The sequence below is a fragment of the Elephantulus edwardii genome, unplaced genomic scaffold (genome assembly GCF_000299155.1).
Source record: "Elephantulus edwardii isolate Elephantulus edwardi_28Jun2011 unplaced genomic scaffold, EleEdw1.0 scaffold00044, whole genome shotgun sequence".
Lineage (NCBI taxonomy): Eukaryota > Metazoa > Chordata > Mammalia > Macroscelidea > Macroscelididae > Elephantulus > Elephantulus edwardii.
The window spans coordinates 15,991,033-16,015,757 of record NW_006399794.1 but is presented as its reverse complement, the minus strand read 5'-3'; the positions used below and the strand labels follow the sequence as shown (position 1 = coordinate 16,015,757).

The following is a 24,725-nucleotide window of genomic DNA, read 5'->3' as shown; positions in this document are numbered from 1 at the left end:
CCAAGAGTGTTGATTACAGAGCCAAGCAAACTGAAGCTGTCAACAATCTCAATCTCTTTACCATCTATCATAATGCTGCCAATCAACCCAGTGGTGAGAATCTTTGTTTTCTTGATGTTGAGCTTCAGTCCATTTTGAAGGCTGCAGAGTCCTTGACCTTCTGCAGCAAGTGCATCAGGTCCTCAGTTTCAGCAAGCAGGGTTGTGTCCTCTGCATAACGCAGATTGTTGTTGATGAGTCTACCTCCAATCCTGATGTCACACTTCTCTTCATAGAGACCAGCCTCCTGGATAACTTGTTCCACGTATAGATTGAAAAGATACGGAGATAGAACACATCCTTGAGGCACACCCTTCCCAATTTTGAACCTTGCAGTGTTTCCTTGCTCGGTTCTGAAAATTGCCTCCTGGTCCAAGTATAGGTTTCACATAAGCACAATCAAGTATTCTGGGATTTCCATTCTTCTCTGTCAGCCACAGTTTGTTGTGATCCATACAGTTAAATAAATGCATGGTCAATGAAACACAGCCAATATCCATCTGACATTAGCTATAATATCCCAAGTGCACTTCAGGCAGTTCTCTGTTGATGTGCTGTTCCAGTTATTTTTGGATAATCTTCAGAAGAATCTTGCTTGCATACTATCAGTGATACTGTTTGAGTATTTCCACATTCTGTCAGATCACCTTTCTTTGGAATGGGAACAAATATAGATTTCTTTCACTCAGTTGGCCAGGTGGTTTTCCTCCAGATTTCTTGGTACAACTTGGTAAGCACATGGTGAGGTACTGAAGAGCAATGATGTACGTCTGGAGACTAAGGTGCATGTGATACAGGCCATGGTCTTTGCAATTACTTGCTATGCATCAGAGAGCTGGACAATGACTAGGGATGATAAAAGGAGAATTGATGCCTTTCAGCTTTAGTACTAGAGTATTGAATATACCATGGACTGCTAGGAGAACAAACAAGTTTGTCCTGGAGAGGGTGAAGCCAGGCTGCTTCTTGGAGGCAAGGATTCTGAAGTTTCATCTGACATACTTTGGACATGTTGCAAGGTGGGATTAGTCCTTGGAGAGGGGCATCATGTTTGAGAGGGTGGAGGGATAGTGCAAGAGAGGAAGACCCTCAAGATGGATTGATTCAGTCACTGTGGTAATGGGGATAGGTTTGTTGGACACAGTAAGATTGGCAAGGGATAGAGCAGGGTTTAGGGCTCTTGTACTTAGGGTTACTATGAGTTGCAGGTGACTCGAGGGCACATAACAACATACCTACCTCGGAACAGCTGGCTAGTGGAAAAGGCCTTTCTACCATTACACACTAGAGAGGGTGACTTGTAGAGAAGAGAAACTGCCATCTGCATGATCGTTTGAACCTTTTAAGTGTGTACCATCAAATTGGATCTAACTGGTACAGGAAGAGATTGCCCCTCCTCCTTCAGAGCATCTGGTAGATTTGAACCTTGTACCTCTGGGATTGCAGTGCAGCTTCTTGCCACTCTGCCACCAGATCTCCCTGATCATTGGAACTCTTTATTTAACACCCTTTATCTGTTCTAGCATATCCTGGGCTTCAACTCTGCAACCACTCATTCACCAAGACTAGTTACTGGTTGGAAAAGGTCAGACATGAAGGTTCTGTGTTCTGGGTTTAGGGGAGAGAGTCTGTCTGGGATGTGTCTTAGACTGAAAAGTCTGAGGACCATTGAGATGTCTTCAAATCTCCATTGGGAGTTTTGGGGCTGAATGCACTGTGGTCTGAGCCTAGGAGAAGAGCTGATCCTTGAATTCTGAAAGTTTACAGGAGTTGGATTTCCGCTCCCATGGAGGAAGACCTATTTATTAAACACGCTGAGCCATCAAGTAAATGAAGGGAAAGGAATGAACTCCCTATGAATCATAGAAAATAATAAAACAGGTCCACTCTGGTGAGAGAGACATCGATTTGTAAAGGTATCTAGGATACTTTTCATCTTAACTTTCTGGACACAGGTTGTGAGTCACATAGTTGGTACTAGAAAAGTACCCTTGATGCTCAGAATACAAGTGTACAGACCTTCAGACAGTCTTAGGAATGGAGCTGGGGTGAAGTGACCCCTGGTGAGCTGACAACTGACTGGCCAAGCAGAGCCCGAGTCAGATGATAAGACTCTGATCAGCCTATTTGAGGAAAACAAGATTCAGAAAGATTAATTGGCTTACCGAAATTGCCTGTGCTCTCACAGGGTCCACTTGACCTTGGGATCTACACTCCTCTCATGGCAGAAAAGGCACTGATTGGTAGGTGCCATGGTTGTGGAAATTTGCCAGGGAGACCAAGAGGAGACTGCTTCCTGAGAGAATAAACAGAGCCAGAGCCAAAGTTAGAGCCAACCATACCTTTATTAGTCTCTGCCACGGAGCTAGTGGAGCCCTACAGGGAACTGAAAGCAGACGACTATGCTAATGGCAAGTATGTTAGCATTTCTATAGGTGATGTGAACAGGATGAAGAGGGCCTGGAAGGTAACCCAATGGACCACTGGACCACCTGCTGTGAGGTGCACCTGAGACTCAGGTCCCAGAGTAAGTGCTCCCAAAGGGACCCTTCTGTGCTCCCTAGAGTGATAGAAGAGACCAAATACAAGATGGCAGCAGCCTCAAGTCTGGACAGTGGGCCAAACTTTGGAGATCAAAAAATAATTTTCTTTTCTATGGACTCAACTTTATAAGGAGGTCTCAAACAGCTCACCTTCCCCCCAGCCAGTATGCTTTCTGAGCACCAAAGGAACAGGCGGCGGCCCAGGAAGCTGGTGGTGGAAATGGTGGAACAGAACTGGGGCAGTTCTTTAGGTGTGAGTTCATGTCAGTATAAAATAAATACAGGTGCAATCATGGAAAATAAAAAACTGCTACCCAACACACTGGAGACCCAGCCCATTCCATCTGAACTTCCTACACCATCGTGTTCACAGGGCTCTCTCTCTACGCTTACCAAAAATAGTCCCAGCCTACCTACCTCTCTTCCAGCCCTCATGGGTCCCTGTCACAGACTGACAACTCACTTGCCAAGTGTGTTTACAGTTGTTTTGCCTGCCAAGTCTTCAGCTCCCAAAAGAGATGGCATGCCTCCAGTGACTGAAGAACATGAAGCTAAATAAGTTGTTTGTTGTGACCTAGTGTATAAGAGATGTCTGGGCTGTTTGGTGGTGTGCTTGTGAAATTATAGTTCCTTTGAACAGGTCATGGATTATGGACTGTTGTGAGCGTGGAGCAAGAGATTTAGGAGGAAGAGGTGGAGGAGTTCAGCGGTCTAAGCAGCGGCAAGGCTTGAATTCCAGGCGTCAGAACCAGCAGGGCGACCACATGAGGGAGCCGAGCGCAGCGCCCGTGGCAGCCCCCGCGAGCATGCCCATGGCCAGTGGGGCACCTGCACTGTAGCAGGGATCCTCCCGCACCACCACGTGCGTCACGCCGGGACCTGCAGGGAAAGGCAGGATCATCCAAGAGGACAAGCAAAAGCCCATTTTCTCTCCAGGAGGGGAGGTTGAAACTTTGACACAGTTCCAGACCCTAGTAGGAGGCCCTAAGACCACAAGAGAATACCTAAAGATAGGAGGTCCTAAGGACTGAGGGACCCGACCCAGGAGAGGCAAGGAGGTGACTTCTCCTATTTGCCACGAGGGGTCGCTGCCAGCTTAGAAACTGGTACTTGTGGCTAGCCAGGCTGAATAGAAGCCTGTCTAGACGTGCGATCAGCTCTGGAGTGGAGTAAGGCTTGCCTTAAAACTATTCTGGGTCGAGATGGGGGAAATTTAGGGAAGTTCTCGCCAGGGGAAAGTCCATACTAATTAAAAGAAGAGGGGAAGAGGACAGACCTGGCTAGAGACTTACCTGCGTAGGGCGGCCCGTAGTAGCTGCGTATGTATGTGGCTTCGTGTGCGTTAGGGGGCACCACCTCGTAATAGTCCTGGTATGGGCTGTAGACACGCACCTGGGGAGCCCGCCAGATTAGCTGACTAGGAAACTCCCAGAATTAGCTCCTTACATCCCGCACCCTGGCTCAGACCCCACTTCTAATCCCCATGGGGTCTCTTCCCCAAATTTAGAAACGGGCTTCCAGGAACCAGCAGGCACCTGGAAGAGTCTTTTCATCTCCACAAGCTCAAGGTCCTTGTCCTTTAAAATTACTCTCCCCTTACATCTTCCAGTCGTTCTCCCTCCCTACCTTCCTACCTAGAACTCCTCTGCTCAGAAATTCTCCGTGGCTCCCAACGTCCCTTCGTAGATAATCTTATCATAGATAAAATATTTGTTAGCAGCTTTACAGTGATTCCAGTTGAAGAAACCAAATGGATTTCCCCACTCCTGGGAAGTAAAGGGGTGCTGGAGAGGGAGGAAGGGGAAGGTTTGGGTAGGAATAAGAAGGAACTACTGTAACTATTATCGAGCATCTGTTATGTACTAGGTACTGGGAGGTATTATCACCTCTAATGTATTATATACTTATATAATACATATACAATATGTATTATTACCACTAATCTTAAGGAAAACTCATTTTACTGCAGAAGGGAAGACTGAGACTTAGAAGAAAATTTCTACCAATCCTTTAAAGCCTAACTCAAAAGCTGCTCAGTCTAGGAAACTGCCTGGCCTCTGATATACTTTCCTCAGTTTTCTGTAGACTTTTCTTGTCTCTCGTTTCTAGCTTTTCACCGGTCCTTTCCTGCCCACATTCTAAATGTGAGCTAACTATACAAAAGGACTCTAATTTCTTTGAGTCATCTACAGGGCTTAACATAAGCAGGAACCCGAATTAAATGGAAATCTCCCAATCCTATCTCATTTTATCCATGAGGAAGCTGACTCAGAGAAGGGGGATCCTCCTCTCTTTTGGCTCCTTCCTCTTGGACTCCCTCCAAATCTGTATCTTGATGCCTGAAGTGTCCAACTTCCCTTTTCTTCCAGGTGTGCCAAACTCAAACCATCTCCAAGGTATTACATCATCTCTCCATCTCCAAAAACAGCTCATCTTCCCGTAAATACCACCAGCATGCATCCAAAACACAAAATTTATCTTGTTTTCTCACGTTTGCTTTCCATATTATATCCAGGTCTCATGATTTTATCATCTAGGAATGTTCTTCTGTCCATCCTCATGGCCAATGCCAAGAGAATAAGCCAGCAGTTTTGGCAACTTGGGAGTTGTGGGAGACCATGAATAACATTTTTTTAGAGTGGTTGGCAGAATGAATCCAAACTCTAGGGAGTTAATAATAGTTGAGAGGTAAAGAATGTGTATATATGTATCTCAACATACAGGGATCACTTTCAAGACATTTAACTTTAAAAGGGTTCCTAAGCACATGCCTCCAGAAACTCTATGAACTTTGATAAATATTGATTGTTGTAGAGGAGCTTCAGGCCTTTTGTTCATAGGGTTGCTATGAGTCCTGCTCGACTCGAAGGCAATCAACAAGAAGAAGCAGCACATCATAGGATTTTAAGTCTTCATGCATTTTATCTCTTTCCCTTTGATAGGATGCACTTTCTCTTTTTTCTTTCAACAACCTGAATTTTAGATTAGAGACAACTCATGTGTCACTCTCCCTAGGCTTTAGGTTTTGTTGGGGTCCCTTCTGGGTACCCACAGCACTGGTCACACTATATTGTCACTGCTTGTGTCCCTGTGAGTGTGTCTCAAGGGCAGGGACTAGGCCTAATCAGTCAAATCGGGCAGTATTGCATATTGTAGGGATCTAGGGGTCTAATATTTAAACGTTTATTGAATTTCTATCAAGTGAACCAAATACAGAGTGATCCAAGACTAAATCCAACCAAATTTCAAGGCAGTATAAGAGGATCAGCCAGGCAATACTGTGAGTCCTCAGTTTCAAGTAACCCCAAGAGGGTTATTTGGTGGAAGTGGTCAGGGTCTGGGCCCTAAGCCCAGAATGTTTGGAGGGATCTAAGCCTTCAGAGCCCCAACTTAACAGAAAATCTAAGGTCCAGAAAGTAGCATCTGCTCTGTAGCTACAATGCATCAGTACATTTGGTAGGGCCTGGGGAAGGTGGAAAACACCAGCTCATTTCCCTCTGGGGGCACCAGTCTCTACTCTCCTGGTTTGGGAGGCCCAAAGGCATTCATGTAGGTCACCTGGCAACAGTCAGACAAGCAAGTGAGGCCCCAGGGACCTCAGGGACAGAACTTTAAGCCTTGCTTGCCACTCCTCTCTTTTTTGACGCCCAGTTCCTTCTGTGGATGGGGGCAGTGCCATCTAATTAATGATCACATATAAAGGCCCCTTCCCTCAGAAGATTGGGTGTATTTAGGCTCACCGACTTTTAAGTCTTATTTTTACGTATCTTCCACTTTAAAACTCACAGAGCTTTAGTTTTCTCCTCTATAAATAGAGACTGCCCATTCTCAAGGCAGGGTGCAAATCTCAGAGCCATGCCTATGCAACTGTATGCTCCCAGTTCTGGGCTCAGGGGTTCTCATCAGAATTACATGGAGACATTTTTAAAACTGCAGATTTCCTCACTCAAGATCTAAGGAATCAGAGCATCTAGAAAGTTGGATCTGAATTTTTTCCTAAGTCTCTAAATGATTCTAGGATGTCATTAGGGGATGTAACTAGTTAATGTACTCCGGCACTAACTGAAAGGCTAGAGGTTCAAGTCCACTCAGAGGTGTCTAGAAAGGAAGGCCTGGTGACTCACTTCCAAAATATCAGCTATTAACATTCCTATGAAGAGCACATATGGGGCACCAGGAGTTAGAAATCAATTCCACAGCAATTGGTTAAGCAATTTTGATGGAGAGCCATATTGAGAATCACTGGGTAAAGAAGGAGTTTCTAGCTGACTAATATCACAGGTACACTACAGACAGAGAATATATGTCCAAATCCTGCTTCCAAAAAACACTGTGGGAGGACATGGGAAGAGACAGCAGTGGACGAACCAAATTACAAAATGCAGTAAGGATGTCAAAGCAGAGGTTTCCATTCCTCCATTCAATGAACATTCCGTTAAGCCTGCTTATGTCAGATTCCCATGTGCCAGGAATGAACAGTCAGAATAGGTGGTCCTCATCATTGAATGCTCACTAAGCACCTGCTGGATACCCAGCCATGCACCAAACTCCTTAAAAGCACAGTTGAGCAGACCTGCCCCTGGCTTTGGAAGAAGTGCCAGGTGCTATGGGGAGGCAAACCGGCAGGAATGAACTGACTCTGAAACCAGGCCAAATGCAGAAAAGGACTAAGCATTAGTGTCACCTGCTGGATTGTGGGAGGGAATGACAATGCCCAGCACCTAGGAAGTCCTCACTGGGGAGAGGCAGCCTTTGAGGTGGACCTTAGAGGATTGACATCAGTTTGTCTGGTGCATAAGGAAATGAAGGGCCTTCTGACTGAGAATACCATGTGCAGGGTTAGAAGCAAGTCTAAGGTGTAGGGTGTTGGGAGCAGAGAGTCAACAAGAGTGGTTGGAGAACAAACAATGTGTGGGAGGCTGCTGACTGCAGGCCAAATTATGAGGCTTTGAAAACTGAGCTGTGGTTGGTGTCCCATCAATGGTAGGGAGCCATGGAAGGTTTGTGAGCAGGGAGGGATGTGACCAGGCCCAGTTTTGAAGGCTCATCCTAGTTGCCAGTATAGAGGCAGGGAGGGCTGAGCCAGCACTTACCCAGATCCGCCTCTCAACCTTACAGGGACTCCATGAGCGGGTCACACACCTGACCTTGGGGCAAACCCGGCGGCTCCTGGGAGGGACTGTGGCTCCAGCTGGGGCCTGTTCAAGCCACAGAAACCCAAGAAGGAGGAGGAAGGGAGGTGTCAGAGGCTCTGAGAAACTCAGATCTCTTAACAGGGCCCTCTGTGAGTTAGGGTGGGAGAGGAGATGCTCTCTTCTTAGCCCATCACAATGAGGTAGTTCAGAGATGGTGATTTTGCCAAGGTTACTCAGAGAAGAACCAATGGTCTCTCTCCAGAATTAGCCCACCTTCACCTGTTTCAGGCAGTGGAGGCACCCCACATCCAGAGAGGACAAGGCACCTATGATGTACCCTCCCACCTGGCTGCCTTCACAGCAGGCCCTCTGCCAAGTCTTGACATTGTCCATATCCCTGGGTCATCCTGTGTTCCCTGATACAGCAGAATTCAGACTCCTGTAGTCACCAACCAGAATAGGCTCTAACCCTACAGGATGTAGAAGGACAAAGTACAGGTCCCTCTTACATAGGCAGCAAGGTAGAGAAGCTCTCAGACACAGACATGAACATACAGATACACAGGCAGACACAGAGGCACAAATATAGACCTGTTCTAGTAAGCCCTGGGACCAGAAGACAGAGGGAGGGAGGGAGGGAAAAAGAGAGAGAGAGAGAGAGAGAGAGAGTGAGTGTGTGTGTGTGTGTGTGTGTGTGTGTGTGTGTGTGTGTGTGTAGAGCAGCAGGAGGTAGAATATGGGATCAGGGGACAGAAAGATGGTAAGCAAAGTCATAGGAGTGTGAGCAGAGAAAGGACAGGAGGCTTCATAGAGTCAGAGTGCAGAACAGTCAGCCTTCACCTTGTCCGCTGAGGGGGCACTGATTTGCCTGCATAAAAGCATCTGAAGCTAAGAGTCAGATTAGCCCAAGCCTGGGTCCCTCTGCACCGCTCACCACTGTGTCAGCCTCCTCAGTCTTGGACTCCTTCAATCTAGCCTCCACCAGGAAGTCTGGGTTTTTCCAATCCTCCCTATTGCCCTTTACAATTCCTTACACCATCAAGATAAAGTCCAGTTCCTTCAAATGGACTTCTAGAACCTTCCAGATCTACCCTCTGGTGATATCAGGTTATCTCTCTCATTTCTTCCTCTGTGCTCGCCTTCAGCCAGGCCAGCCTCCTGGCCCTTACACACATCTATACATGCATAACACATGCACACATCACTTTCCCACCAGTGTCATGGAGTTCCTTCTGTGGATAATTCTCTCCTCTCAAAATCTCACTGACTTGGGTTCCAATAGAAGCTTCTCTGGTGCAAGACTATGAGATTTTAGACAAGTTACTTCACCTGAGCCTCAGCTTCCCAGTCTACATAATGGGCTAGCCGCACCCTACACTCTGCCAGGGTTGTTGCAATGCCTTTTGCTCAGTAATCTGAAGTGGATGACAGATGGGGTTTCCAAATGCACCTAGCCTCCCATGCTATTTCCCCACAGGCTTTTACATCAAGATGAGAAGGGGCTCCATTGTACCCCAGAGTGAAGAAGCACAGAATCTAGAGCTGGGCAGATGGGGACCAAGACCAGGTTGTGACATCCTTCAGCTAGCGACCTGGAGCAGCTTCCTGAACCCAGCTTCACACCTATATCAATCAGCATGCTCTAGTGAGTCCACCTCCTAAGTATGTTCAGGGCTCATCCTTTAGTCTCTGCTTCAAAGTCTTAGTGCACACCTCCAGTTTCAACTTGTTCCATTCCTCTAACTGGTCCACAATGGCCTCTCTTGTCCTCTACATGTTATTCCATACCGAACAGCGAAGCTGACTATTTTAAAATGTAAATCTAATCTTACCGTGCTTTCTCAGTCAGTGGCTTTTTAGTGCTCTTACCAGAAACCAACATCCTTAACATGGTCCAGAAGGCCTGAACTGCTGATCCTACCTTCTCCTCACTCCTTGAGATCCAGCCACCCTAATGTGCTTTACACAGACCATTCTCTCTGCCCAGAAAGCAATTTCCTTCCCTCCATCCCATCCCTTTCATCGAGTTGATTGCTTTTATCCTTTGGGACTTGGCACACTGGCTGCACACTGTGTTTCTCAAGAGCAGTTACCATCATTGCACTGAAATAATTATCTGTATAATCAGTTTTGACATCTGTCTCCCCACTAGGGTGAGTTCTGAACTGGGTGGAGGGGGGAAACACTTCTCCTTTGTTCATCTCTGATCCCCAACACCTGACATAGTAAAGATTTGTAATGCAGATTATTGAACCTCAGTCTTACCATCTACAGGATTATTGTGAGAAGCAGCTGGGAGATCACCAGCATCGCATGGACCTGGCATGTAACAGTTGCTCGATAAAGGCACTTCTCCCTTGGCTCGCATGCAAACGGCCTGTCTCTGCCTCCTCTGAGCACCCCTTAACTGTTCTCTATCCTTTTCCACCTGAGACTCAGGGCATCTGAGTCTACACAAGTTTCTCCACACTAGGCTGGGAACTCCTGGCAGATGGAGACTGAATCTGAAGCACCCATGATTCCATGGCAGATGGGGAAGAGGAGTGGGGAGAGCGGGGACAAGAGGCTCACCGGGGTGGAGTTGGTCTCCAGCAGTGCTGTCTTCCATGCTCTGCAAAAGGGAACCCCACCAGACCATGAGGAGGGAGCTTGGGAGAACTGCATCCCCACATTTCAGACTCATCTCAGCCTCTCAGTGACTCCTTGTGCAAAGGTGACCTCTCCTCTGCTCTAGTTACATGGACAGAGCCTTAAGTCAGGCTGGAACTAGTTTACATCGCTTCCCATTTAGAAGTTCTAGTTTTCTGATCTGTGCAATGGTTGGTTAGGTAGGCTTGGCTTGCCTCTAAGAGGCCTTCAATCTGATCTACCTGGGCAAGTTCTCTAGCTGCAGCCCACCTCCATATCCTGAACCTATAAACAAAGTTCCTCAAAGCTCTGACCCCAGAGGCAGCAAGGCCAGTGTGGATTCCAGACAATTGTGCCTTTGTTGGTTGCCATGGTGCCTGGTCAGAGTGGACAAGGCGGCTCTGTGCTTTGTCTGCCCAGAACTCAGCTTTCTCTCCTCCCACATACCTCAACCCTTTCCTACAGGGCAGAGGCCAACTGACCCCCTGCCAGGAGGTAGGAAGGGAAAGAACATGAGGGAGCAGATGGGTGCCTGAGGAAGACACACCCGGTCTTGACGTGCCTGAGGAAGACACAGCCGGTCTTGACTTGTGATGTGCATCTGACATTAAGGTACCCCTGAGACATGATCTGCTTGCCTCTGGGTAACCCCTTTAGATCAGAATCCCTTCAACCTGAAATCAGAGCAAGACCATAGACCTCAAAAGAGAGTGGGAGGGTTTTTTGAGAACAGCATTAGGCTTGTCGGCTACTTTGTATCCTCTGAGGCAAAGAGGCTGAGCCACCAGAGACCACACATCTGAGGTAGATGTGCACCCTCTCTGTCCTGACTGTGCATCAGCCAATCATTATGAGCTGTTCAAGTCTACACTGCCTTTCAATGAGACAACCACTCTGATTGGTGTTGAGCCCCTTCTTCCTTCTCTCAGGGAAGCAGAAGGCCCATTAAAGAGGGAGCATTTGGTTTCATTTCCCAAGATTCCACCCTCACCCTCTGCAGGACAAGACTCACATGGCATCATCCCGGGTCTCTGCACACAGATGCAGACGGGAGCCCTCCCGCAGGTACACAGTCAGCAAGCCATCTCGGCTCCGGCCCTCTGGGGGCTGCACATCTGGAGGCAGACACACATAATAGGGTTTCCAATGGCCCCAGATCCCAGGACCCCAAAGCAAACTGACCAACAAGATTTGACTTCCCTAAGTCAAGTTTATCTGCTATTGCCAAGTTCCTCTGAGCCCACACACTACTTTCTTTGGGATTCTGTTTTACTTCTCAGTCCTTTTTAGCTCTCCCACTTTACCCATTTCCCTAGGTGCATCTTCTAGCTACTCTATTAAAACTGTGTCCAGAGCTTTAGAAAAATAATTTAGAGATTTGTGGTATACTTCTGGAACAGCCACTGACCTTCTCTGAGCATTCATTTCACCTTTATGCAGTTCCTATGACCTAGAGGGCAGGCACTGTGTCTGGCTTAAGCTAGGCACTCAATAATGGACCCATGTGTTCATTTACACCCAAATGAATTGGAGCTGGTGAGGCCCAGAACCAATGTCCATGTAAGCCCTCTGAAAGTTACAGTGTCTTCTAACTGCAGGTGTTCTCAGATACAGAGAAAGGACCTTGTCCCTAGTCACAGTGCCAGAGAAGAAAGGGTTGTCTGCTCACCATGGCACTCTTGACCAATCTTCACTTCGCGGACGTTGAAATGGATGAGCACACGATCCTCTTCATCTTGTGCTGTCTCGTCATGATAGTAGCCCAGGGTCCCGTCTAGCCACAGGGCAAACCAATTCCGCTTCCAGCGGCGAAGGATGGAGCCTATTAGATATTCCAGATTCACTAGACAGGCTGATTCTACAGCCTGGAAGGCAGGATTCCCAGGATCCCTTCACCTCTACACCCAGTATTGTAACCACCCCTTCCTTGGCTTCCTGTTTGTTTCATCCATCTCATTTTCCTCCCATTCAGTCTAACACATAGTTTAAGATGCTGTTGTATCAACTCCAACTCATCGACCCCATGTACAATAGATTGAATTCATGCCCACAATCCAGCCTCACAATTTCCATTGTGCTTAAACCATGTACAGTCATGATGTTGATCCATCTCTCCCAGGGTCTTTCCCTCCTTACTGATCCCCTACCTTTCAAAGCATGATGTCCTTTTACAAGGATCTGTCCCTCCTAACAATATATCCGAAATATGTGTCATACAATAGAGGATCATTAAATGTGTTCAATGATATAAGTAGAGTTTTCAAAGCCAAACCTCAGGTCTTCAAGGGTAAAAACCTGTCTTTCCTATGAGACACACACAATTCTCTTATCTCTGACTTATGTGACAGTTTTTTGTATAGTGTCTGCCTCTTCCACAGCTTCCGTGTAGGTGCTGGCACCAAGAAGGACCTGTATTATTGCTGAACTGAACTGAAGACAGCAGCGGACCAAGGGAGGATGTGGGGTTCCTAGTCCCAGGAGTCTCCATTATACTCATGTTCAAATCATAATTCTGGTCAGAAGTGGATCTGGAAACCAGAGCCCTAGTCTCATATTTTATAATGGGAAATATTAACAAGTAAGAGAAAAGGCATAAGAATTTTTTAGAGCTTTCTATATTCCAAAGCACTGATCAGAAACATTTTTCATTTTGTTCTGTACTCTTTTTTTGTGTCCAGCCCTAGACTATGTTGTTAGGAACAATGGACAGTCAACCCCATTCCTGTCCTTGAGAAGCTCATAGGCTGGGGCTAGTGTGTTCCAGGAAAGCAGAGAGGCCCACAGGTAGAGAGTTATATTGTAAGAGGGTAAGTTTGCTAACAAGGTACATCTGAGATATCCTAGGAGCCGAGAAAGGAGCCTCTAACAACTACAGGGAGGACAGAGGTGGGAATTTAAAGGGTATCAGAGAAGGTTCCTTTCAGAGAAAGGGACATTTTTAAGAATAAGTAGAAATAAGCCAAGGAAGTCAAAGATGGAAAGGATATTCCAAGTCAAAGGGAGGCATGGAGAGGGCAAGAAGAATTAAAAGTCACTGTCTTCTTAGGAGAAAGTTCTCTGTGGCAAGCCCAATCAGCCATTTCCCTCACGTGTGCCTCAGGACAAGGTGCGGTGCTGGGAACTGAGCAACAGGGCAGACAAGGGCCTGGCTCAGGTCACTTACTCTGTCTCCACAGCCAGCCGCCCCTCACGAGGGCCATTTCTTCAAAAGGACTCTCCAGGGCGGAGTCAGGCGGGACCTGTTGGAGACACCACAGAACACACAGGCCTCACAAGCAGCTCCTGGAGAACGCCCCAGAGAAAATCCCCCAGCCCTGTCCTCCCCAAGAGACTGCCTCAGTCTCCTCCCCATTTTGTACTCGGGGCAGATAATGGGAGCACTGTCCCTATGGAGTCAGCAGAGCAGATGATGGGTAGTAGGATTAGAATTCTAAGCCTGGATTCCAATCTCAGCTCAATAACCTTGGCCGAGTGCCTTTTTCCCCATCCCTCTGGCCCTGGCCTCAGTTTCCAGATCTGTAGAAGTGTGTCTGTGGGGCTGGAGTGAGGAAATCTTAAAATGGTAGAAATGCTGGAATTTTTAAATACTAGGAATAGAGAGGCATAGAAATGAATAGAAGACTCATAATCAGAAAAACCCAATTTACAGCAGAAATTAACCTAAATAATTTACAAGAATGTGACATAATAGTTTTCATTGAGCCCTATGTCCAGGCACTGTTCTCAGCTCCTTCATTACAAAGCTCCTTGTTTTCACAATACTCAGTGCTTTCAGCATACTTCCCATTTTACAGATGAGGAAATAGGGTCTGAAGAGGTCTAGTCACTTGCTCAGTTCTACCTGATAAGTAAGCAGGAGGGCCAGCAGTCCTGGCCTCTAAACCACAATGGTTGGCGGCCGCTATTCCGGGGGTGGGGGGTGGGTGAGCCCTGGTGCCCTGCTAACCCGCGTCTCTGGTGCAGCTGGCATCCACCAGAGGCTCCAAGGCCAGGGTTGGAGTGGGGAAGACGGGCAGCCTCCTCCTGTAGCAATTTACAGCCTCACAATCCCAATGGAAGGTCGCTATAAATCGGACTCGCCAGCAGTGAGGGAATTCGAATACTAATGGGAGCTTTAAAAAAAAAATCTTAAGGCTCAGGTCACACCCTTATCAATTAAATTAGAATGTTTGGAGTGGGAGCCAAATACTGGAAAACTTTAAAGATCTCAAGGCATTTCCAATGTGAGGCAAAGTTTGGGAGCCACTATACATGTGGTAGTCTCCCCCTTTCCCTGCTAAGCTCTTTTGAAGGCAGGTAAGGATCTTCACTAACTTGTCCACATAGGTGATAGAGCTTGGAATCTAAGGGTCTTTTGTCCCTAAAATTGACCAGAATGAGTGCCTCTGCCCCTCCCCCCTTGCGAACACCTGTTGCTGCGTAACACTGGCTGGCACACCTAGGCTGGAAAGCTCGGCCGGATTCAGGCTTCTGCTTCTCCTGCTACCCTCTCCCGTCACAAAGCTTAGACTCAGCTCAGACAAAACAGCTAGACACAGGTGCAAACTCCTCCAGCCCCCTCACCCATACACCTACCTCTCTACACCTGTAGTGAACGATGTCACTGCGGAGGCTACTTGATGCCGCTACTGCCCAACCCGCTGCGCCTGCGCTTTATGTGCCCGAAGGAGGTTAGGGCATTCTGCTCCGCGGGAGGCGTCTCAGGCCACCACCGCCCTGGGGTCCCGCCCTCCAGACCCGCCCCACCCCAGGGAGGGGGCAGGGCCTGAAGGGAAGCGCTGGCGAGGCATGCTGGGATGTGTAGTTGCAGACTACAACCCCAGGTCTGGGCTGCACTACAACTCTGGCTGCACTTTCTTGAAGACATATCTCCTTCTTTTGGAAGTCCATGAGGTGGATATTCAGTATTCTTTTCCAACACCAAAACTCAAAGCTGTAAGTTATTCTGCAATTTTTTTCCATTGTCCAGCTCTCATATGCATAGCAGGTGATTGAAAAGACTATGACTTGAATCGGGTGCACCTTAGTCTTTAAATTTACATTATTGCTCTTCAGGACTTTGTACAGGTCCTTCACAGCAGATTTACCCATGTCATACATCTCTTTTGGAAGCAGGAGTGGCATCCACCTCCTAAACAACATGCCTCTGGAAACTCAATGAACTTTTGATAAATGTCGATAGTTATAGAAAGGCTTTAGACATTTTGTTCATAGGGTCGCTATGAGATGTGCTCGACTTGACGGCAATCAACGACAACATACATCTCTAGGTTCCTGACTCCTGGTGCCAAGGGTGTTTGTGGATCCAAGCAAGATGAAATTGTTGACGGTTTCATTCTTCTTCATCTATCATAATGTTGACTATTGGCCTGGAGGTGAGGATTTTTGTTTTCGTGATGCTGAGATGTGATGAAAACACTTTAAAGGGCCAGCTATGAGTCAATTCCTACTTAACTGCACATAACAACATTAAGATATCTGTTCACGAATAAAAAGTTACCATGAAATATTTTAAAGAACCAACAAAACTAGTTTAGAAAAAAGTAAAGCTGTAAGGAGGAGCCAGTGTCTTGGTTGGTTGGTTGGTGTTTTGTTTTTTTTTTAACTCAAATATTTTTTGTTGTTATTGAGAATATACACAGCAAAAAATATAAAACCAACTCAAATTCTGCATGTACATTCCAGGGGCATTGATTATAATCTTTCGATTGTGCATGCATTCTCATCCTCCTCTTTTTTTTTCGGCTTGATTTTTCTTTAATTAATTTAAAGGAAAGTTTACAGTGACTTAGGGTTTCCATTCATTCATTGTTGCACTTTTCACTCTTCTCTTTGAAAAGTAAAAGAAAAATTCTTTCATTGTTATACAATCTCTCCCCGCAAGTCCACTGTGCAGCCTTCATTCTGGATTTCTGTCATGACAAGAATACCTAATCATATATCCCTTTTAAACAATTCTCTCCCTCATCTGTTTCAATGAAGTTTTTGTTGTTGTTGTTGCTGTTATGTGCTGTTGAGTCACTTGCGACTCATAGCGACCTTATGTACAAAGAACCCTAAACACTGCTCTATCCTGTGCCAGCGTCACTGTCTCTGACACACTTATGCCCACCACCCCAATCACAGAATCACTCTATCTCATTGAGGGTCTTCCTCTTCTGCGCTGTCTCTCCACTCTCCCAAACATGACATCCCTCTCCAAGGAATGGTCCCTCCTGCCTTGCAACACACTCAAAGTATGTCAGATGAAGCTTCAGAATCCTTGACTCCAAGGAGCAGTTTATCCCCTCTTTCTCAGTCTTCCCTCAACCCTGATGTCAGTTCCATTTTACAATAGTGGCCCTATGCAATATTTGTCCTTTTGTGACTGAGATATTTAACTCAGCATATTGTCCTCCAGGGTCACCATTTTGTATAATATTTCAGTAATTACTTTTTTCAATGCAGCATAGTATTCCATTGTATGACTATACCAGAGCTTCTCTATCCGTTAGTTTGTCTCTATCCCACTTGGGTTGTTTCCAGCTCTTTGCTGTTGTGAACAAAGCTGCAATAAACATGGCTGTGCATATATCTGCATGGGTGGCGGTTACCTCCTTTTTCCCCCTGAGTTATTCTTCCCATATTAACATAAACTCATTGCCCTCTAAGGCTCCCATTTAATCTTTTTCTTTTTTCAATATGCCAAGTTCTTTATTAGTTCCATTTCCTGCATTTGAAATACTCTTCAGTGACATCGTTGGCCTAAGATTCTTTGCCATAGTCTTTAACAATTACGCAACTGCAGCCAACCTCTTTGTGGAGCTTTCCTTCTTGGTCAGCTTTGCAGAGGCTTACCCACGCCTCTAGTTTCTTTTTTTTTTTTTAATAATTTTAATGAACATTTACAGAGATTTTGGATTTCCATTCATTCATTGCTGTACGCCTCTAGTTTCTTCTTGTCATGTTGATGTGGTGTTCACAAAGGACCTCTACTAACCTGACATACATAGGCTCATTACAGTTCGAAGCAAGCACACAAATATGGGATTGGCACTTGTTCCTATTTAATCTTTTTAGTAGCTGTTGTCAGTTTGATCCAATGCAGAGGATCTTAAAAGAGCCTAATAGTCAAGGTAGGCATTCTTTACTAGTTAAGCTTCCAGTTTCTGGAACCTCAATCTGTGCCAAACATTGCACTGGATGCTAGAAGAAGGCCCCAGGATCCTTCTTCCCACCTCCAGCTTCCAGTCTCGTTGGGGAAAATAGGCATGAAAACACAATTATAATAAGCAAAAGGTACAATTTAACAATGGGAAAGAAAAGACTTACTTTGTCCAAGAGATTCAGGAACAGTTTCTAGAGTGTTTCCTGGGGGCACCTCAGGAAACCATGTGAGTTCAGGTCAGGACATTCAAAAGTGTGTTCAGCATTTCAGTGTGTTTAGAAAGCAGAGTGCAGGGGTGGTGAGAACACAGAAGTGATCAGGTGATAAAGCTACTGAGGTTGCAAATATGTAGCATTAAAGCCGGATAGCTTGCTCAAGATGTTGGACATTATCTACAACCAGGAGAGTTGAATGGGATCTTCTAAGAATCAAATCCCTAAGCACATCCAAAAACTTTTCCAACAGGGTAAAAAGGAAAGTCACAGACTGTGGAAAAATATTTGGTTATGACATGTCTGGTAAGGGACTTAGATCTAGACTTTATAAAATACTTCAACACCTCAACAAAATAAAAGTTCACAACTCAATTGCAAAGTGGGCACAAGATATGAACAGACACTTCACCAAAGAAGAGACTCAGATGATGAACATGAAAAAATGTTCAAAATCCCTAGCTCTAAGATAGATGAAATCAAAACAACTATATCATTTCACCCCAGTAAGAACAGCAAAGTTCAACAGAGCAGCAAACAAAAAATGCTGGTGAGATTGTGGAGAAACTGGAAACCTGTTGGTGGGAGTGTAAAATAGTGCAATCAATATGGAAGGCAGTATGGCGCTTTCTCAAAAAGCTGGAAATAGAAATACTGTTTGACCCAGCAATTGAACTACTGGGAATATACGCTAAAGAAACCAGAACGGTCACCCAGATAGATAGATATATGTTTATTGCTGCATTGCTCACAATAGCAAAGAGATGGAAGCAACCCAAGTGCTCATCAACAAATGAATGGATAGGGAAGCTGTGGTATAGTCACATAATGTAATACTACACAGCACTGAAAAACAATAAACTCATAAAATATACAAAATAGGTGACCCTGGAGGACATTATGCTGAATGAAATATCTCAGTCACAAAAGGACAAATACTGTATAATATCACTGTTACGAAACAGGACTGACATGGGGGTTGGGAAGAAACTAAGAGTGGATAAATTAGGAACACTGTATTTAAATCGATGAGGGAAAGGACTATCTAAAAGAAGTATATGATTAGATGTTATTTGCGTGACAACAGTCCATAATAAGAGGTGCACAGTAAAGTGGACTGGGGGTGAGAGAGAGGAAATCATACAAAAAAAAATGAAAGAATCTTTTTAAAGAGAAAAGGAAACTGGCCGGGGTGGAGGGTAGGGGTTAGGGAGGAAAATGTGCAAAAACAAAAGAATGAAAATCCAAGTTTTCTGTAAACTTTTGCTAAAATATAAATAAAAACCGAAGCTGGACATTACCATCAACAAATGGATGGCTAATGATAGCATCATTCACATAGTGGATTATGGTGCATTACTATAAAATGAGCAAGAGTTTGTGAAACTCTGCACAACATGGAGGAATGGCTGAGTGACTTAAGCCAAAAAGACAATTACAGCATAAAACTACAATTAGAAAAGCTACGGAAATGTTCACACACAGAATCTATTTTGTAGGGATGGATAAGAAGGAAAAGGGAAGAAAAAATTAATAAACAAGTTGTGTGAAGGGACAGGCAAGACACAACAAGGGGTTGATTGTTGTTGTTGTTGTTATGTGCCATCGAGTCGCCTGCGACTCATAGCGACCCTATGTACAACAGCCCTAAACTCCACTCTGTCCTGTGCCAATCGCACTGTCTCTGACACTCCCATCCCAATTATCCCAGTCACTGAATCAATCCACCTCATAGAGGGCCTTCCTCTCCTGCGCCGTCCCTCCACCCTCCCAAGCATGATGTCCCTCTCCAAGGACCGGTCTCTCCTCACTACATGTCCGAAGTAAGTTAGACGGAGCCTCAGAATCCTTGCCTCCAAGGAGCCACTCGGTTTAACCCTCTCCAGCACAAATCTATTTGTTTTCCTAGCAGTCCATGGTATTCTCAGTACTCTTCTCCAGCACCACAGCTCAAAGGCATCAGTTCTCCTTCTATCCTCCTTGGTCATTGTCCAACTCTCTGATGCATAACAGGTGATTGCGAAGACCATGGCCTGTAGCAGACGCACCTTAGTCTCCAGAGAGACTAGGGGTTGATTAGACATTGTAATTAATCAACTATTTTAATCAATGACAATGAATGTTATAGAATAAAATGTCCAAGAATGGTTGTATGAAAAAAACAGCATGATTTGTAACTTTCAATCATATTTAAAAAAAAAAAAAAGTTGGACATCATGATAAAGTAAATAGAGCCCAAGAGTAGGATTTCAAGATAAGAGTGAGATGACCAGATTTGTGGGCTTGAAAGGACCCTCCAGGGCACAGTCAAAGGTGAATTGGAGCAGGTCTAAGTGGAGAATATAAATCATTTTGCACAACTACTCCTAAGTCTGCCCCTCCAAGATCAATTCCTTGACTATTTCAGCTCCATAGACTTTCTATATCACAAGCAGACACAGAATAGCACTCAGAGACGAGTGGACGTCAGGAACTAAAGGCTCCTGGTCCCATCATCCCCTTTTTTTGGGAAAGGCACTTGCCTGGCGCTAGGCCCCTTCCTCCTGCCCCAGACACTTCTTCCTTACCGGAGCTGCAGGGCTCATGGTTCCTGGGCGGCCAGGGCAGCATTTCCGAGAAGGCTCCTGCGAGGGCTATTTCCCTGAGCTCCTTAGAGATAAGGGGATGAGCGCCTTAAAGATAAGGGGATCAGGAAGGTGCCACCAAGTGGGAGCTGGAGGGGGTAGGCAGAGAACCAGGTGCATGGATCCTGGAAGATCCTGGAAAATCGTTCTGTTTCTCCAGAAGTCTCCTCAAACCTTCCCAGCTGATGCTCATCCTTAGTTCACTGGGCAACAGTCAGTCATCAGTGGTTCAGAGGTGGTCTCTCGCGGGCGAGCCCCGGGTGACTGGAGAGGGGCGGGCGCGTCCTCCTCCTCGCCGGGGGCGGGGCTTCTCACCCCAGTCCTGGCTGCTGGGGCATGACTCCCTAATCCTCCCTCCTGCTCGTGGGTCCCTGTAATCCTGACCTCAGGCCACCCTGGCGCCTCAGCCCTGCGTGCAGTGCATGCCTTGTCGAGGATTCACCATGGCTGATCCTATTAGCCACCGAGTTCACCCCTTCCCTCCTCAACCCACGCAGTGTTCCCTTCTGCCTTCTGCACTGTCAGGTCCCTGAACCATCAAACCTCTCAATAGTCTATCCTCACAGAGGGAGGAAGGAAGAAAGGAGAGGGAGAGGGGGAAGGAAGGAAGGAGCTCCTCAGATCCTGCAGCTCCGGGTGGAAGAAAACCAAAACAAAACTCGACAGGGCCTTTTGGGGGGGGGGGGAAGGGATTTTTTTACCTTGCCACCCCGGAAATCCGGGCATGAAATGCTCCCCTGTCCCCTTCCCCAGCCCTCCCTGCTCGCAACCTTGATCAGCTGCTGGGTTTGCTTCGCAGATGGGGTGGAGTGAGGTGGAAGGAGCTGGGCACACAGCTCCCACAATAATACGTTCTTTCTCGGTTTCACATACGGAAAGAACCCTGAAGACAGACCTCTGCTCTCTTCAAAGACAAGAAAAAGGAAAGAATCCCGGCAAACTAAAGCCACAGGTGCCTCTTACCCTTTCATTGACTGTCATCACTGACTGTTTCTGCATCTCTACAGGACAAGGTGGTAAAGCCCCATAGGTTTTCCAAGGCTGGAGTAATCGTTTAGGACAGACTGGCACATCTTTCTCCCACTCAGTGACTGTGTATTTGAACTAATTTTGGTTAGTGGCTGAACGATTAAGCCTCAAGCCATCAAAATTCCCCAAAATGCTCCAGTCTCTAAAAGCCTTCAGACCCCACATGTCTCTCAATGTGGGTCAATAACTCTCTTAAGAAATTGCTAAAAGTTGAGGAGGTCTGGTGGCCTAGTGGCAAGGAGCTGCAACTACAATCCCAGAGGCATATGGTTCGAATCCACCAGATGCTCTGCCGGGAAAAGGAGGGACAATCTCCTCCTGTACCAGTCAGATCTGATTTGACGGTACACTCACACAAAAATTAAAAAAAAAAAAAAGAAAAGAAATTGCTAAAAGCTGTAAACCTTTCCCAGAAAAAAACCCCACAAACACATAGTAACGTTTTGCATATAATTCCTGGCAGTTCTTAGGAGACATGGTGATGTCTGTTAAGATAATTTTTAATCTCCGGAGCTGTGTCGATTTGTGGGAAGAATGTGACTTGGGGAGTGAGAGACACTGAGAACATAGCAGGGAACCAAGATGCAGATGATGACAGACTTTCTTTGTTTAGTCAGCTAAAATGTATTGAGACCAACAAACAACAAGTTACTTTCGCATTTCTGTTGTAACTGTAGTACCTTAGACTGATTGGCAAGGAGAAAAGCATTTTGCTGTTTTGAATTCTTTGGTGGATAAAAAGCTTACAACATTTTAGAGAATAAGGAGACTGACAAACTCATCAAATAAAAGTTGACTTCTTAGATTTTCTTAAACAAAAAGCTTAAACTCACTGACACACAGTCATTTCTGACTCACAATGACCCTCCATCAGGTTTTCAAAGCTGTAGGTGTTAATTACTCTCCTAATCAGAGAAGACTATCTCAGTATAATATATAATATAGTGAGAATAACTTAAATGATATTTATTTACTAAAAAAATACTAAAATTTATATATAGTTTGAATAAAAATAAAACTACTCATATAGTAACTTAAAAAATTAATAATATTGATAAATCATTATATAGCATAAAATTCACCCTATTAGGGTATGATTCCGTGCTGCTTTGCATATTCACAGTTGTAGAAACATCAGCACGATTCTGGAACATTTTCATCACCCCCAAGAAAGCCTATATTCCTTTTAGCAGTCACTTCCCATTTTCCTCTAATCCCCAACCCCCACACCAGCTCCTGGTAACCTCAACTTTCCTTTTTTTGTCTCTACAGATATGCCTGCTATGAACATTTTATTTAGATGGAATTGTGTAATATCTTCTTTTGTGACTGGCTTCACATTTTCAAGATTCATTCATGCTGTAATATATCTTAAATCTTTTTTTTTAATTGAGGAGTAGTATTTTGTATTAGTCTATAGTATATTAATAGACCACAGTTTTATTTGTCCATTCTTGGATTGATAGACATTTAGGTTATTTCTGCTTTTTGGCTATTAGGAATAATGCTGTTATGAACATTTATTTACAAATTTTTATGTGGACATATATTGTCATTTCTCTTGGGTATATGCCTGAAGTGGTATTGCTGGGTCATATGGTAAGTGTGACCGCAATGTGTTTAAATTCAGCAGTGACTGGAGGGATGGCATTGGATCGGGCAGTGTTTCCTTCTGTTATACTATGGTGGCTATGCTTTGGGAATGACTTGGCTGCACCTAACAACAATAAAATGGTAACTTTTTTTATTTTATTTTTTTTTATTATTTGTGTGTGGTTGAGTGTGTGTGTGTGTGTGTGTGTGTGTACCGTCAAATCAGATCAGACTGGTACAGGAGGAGATTGTTCCTCCTTCTCCAGCAAAGCATCTGGTGGATCTGAACTGCTCACCTCTCAGATTGCAGTGCAGCTTCTTACCACTAGGCCACCAGAGCTCACTAAAATGTTAACTCTTATTGAGGGTCTTCCTTTTTCACTGACTGCTTTATCAGGGAATTCTCATGGAGTAATCCATGAGAGCTGCACCAGAAAACCAAAGGCCACATCACTCTAGTGGTTTGAATCCACCAGTGATTTCAAGGGAAAAAGATTAGCAGTCTCCCCTGTGCAATTTACTGTCTGAGAAACCCAATGCAGATTCAACTATGTTGTTGTTATGTGGCGTTGAATCAACTATGATTCATAGTGACCCTATGCACAATAGTTCTGAATCCTGTTCTGTCCTGAGCCCATCTCACTGTCTCTGACACAGGTACCCTTATTACCCCAGAAGTCTCAAAATTACCTTTTACTCTCTTAAAATTGCTTTTACTCTTTTTAAGATTGTTTCTACCCACCTGGACATCTTGCCTCCAGTGCCTGAGGCCCCAGAATAAGTCCATTGCATAATATTGTACATCTTGCTGTGGGAAGTGCCACTGTTGGTCACTGTGGAACCACAGGCTTCGTCCGACTGTTGTCTAGCTGTCATGCCGTGCCGTCCTGAACACCCCTTGGGTTTTTCAAGAACTGTATTCCTGTTTTTCTATTGTAGATGAATTTCCATGCCTTAATATTGCCATGGCGTGATATAATTTTGTGCTATTTTGAATAATTAAGGGAGTTTTTTTAAAAACAAAACAAACTAAAACCAACATTAGCAATAGAATTTACCTTAGTTGTTCTGAGGATCAAATGGGCTAATGTATGGAAGGTGCTTAGAACAGAGTGTGGCATATAATAAGTGTTAGACAAGTTTTATTAGCTCTAATGGTACAATGGTTAGGTGGTTGGCTACTAATCATAAGGTCAGTGGTTCAAACTCACCAGCCACTCCACTCCATGAGAATGGAATCTCCTTCTGTAAATATGTGCAGACTTGGAAACTCTGTGGGACAATTCTCGGTCCTACTGGGTTGATATAAGTTGGAATTAAGTTATATATATATATATATATAGTTAATGATAAGGAATTGCACTTCCAATTCAAATCCACCAACTACTCTGTCGGAGAAAGACAAGCAATCTCCTCTCTAGAGATATACCACCTGTGAAAATCCACTGTGGATCCAACTATGGATCGATTCAGACTGAGCAGTACCCAACAACAATTATTATGATTATTAAGATGCATCAAGAAATTGTCCAAGAACTGGCATATAGGAAAGAATGAGGTAGACACATAGAGGCCAGGCATGAAGGTGGTGGCAGAGATGGAGAAAGAAAGGGAGAGAGAGAGAGAGAAAGAGGAGAAGAGAGAACCTGAACATATTTTTTTGCTTGAGCTTTCTTTTTTTTTGTTTTTATTATTATTATTAAATTTTATTAGTTTTAATGAACATTTACAGAGATTTTGGGTTTTCATTCATTCATTGTTGCACTGTTTTCTCC

The 24,725-nt window shown here is 45.0% G+C and overlaps 1 protein-coding gene across 2 annotated transcripts; it reads right to left on the bottom strand.

The window, feature by feature from the left end:
* Nucleotides 1-3,240: 3,240 nt before the first annotated feature.
* On the bottom strand, nt 3,241-20,311 carry PLEKHB1 (pleckstrin homology domain containing, family B (evectins) member 1). 2 transcript variants are annotated; one of them, XM_006885564.1, is made up of 8 exons: nt 20,272-20,311; nt 13,509-13,584; nt 12,015-12,167; nt 11,358-11,460; nt 10,289-10,328; nt 7,676-7,780; nt 3,875-3,974; nt 3,241-3,461 (listed from the first exon to the last, which is right to left on the bottom strand). In XM_006885564.1, exons 1-8 carry the CDS (start codon nt 20,287-20,289, stop codon nt 3,325-3,327), a joined length of 732 nt encoding a protein of 243 aa, XP_006885626.1. In that variant the 5' UTR covers nt 20,290-20,311; the 3' UTR covers nt 3,241-3,324. The 2 variants fall into 2 exon arrangements, with proteins under 2 accessions (XP_006885626.1, XP_006885627.1); XM_006885565.1 differs by lacking the exon at nt 7,676-7,780 and having other exon boundaries at nt 20,272-20,289.
* Nucleotides 20,312-24,725: the final 4,414 nt, after the last annotated feature.

Excerpts from the sequence above, each read along its gene's own strand:
- PLEKHB1 (XM_006885564.1), bottom strand. Across the intron at positions 7,781-10,288 it reads TGGAGACCAACTCCACCCCG|GCCCCAGCTGGAGCCACAGT; the intron begins GTGAGCCTCTTG and ends TGGCTTGAACAG. Across the intron at positions 3,462-3,874 it reads CTACGGGCCGCCCTACGCAG|GTCCCGGCGTGACGCACGTG; the intron begins GTAAGTCTCTAG and ends CTTTCCCTGCAG.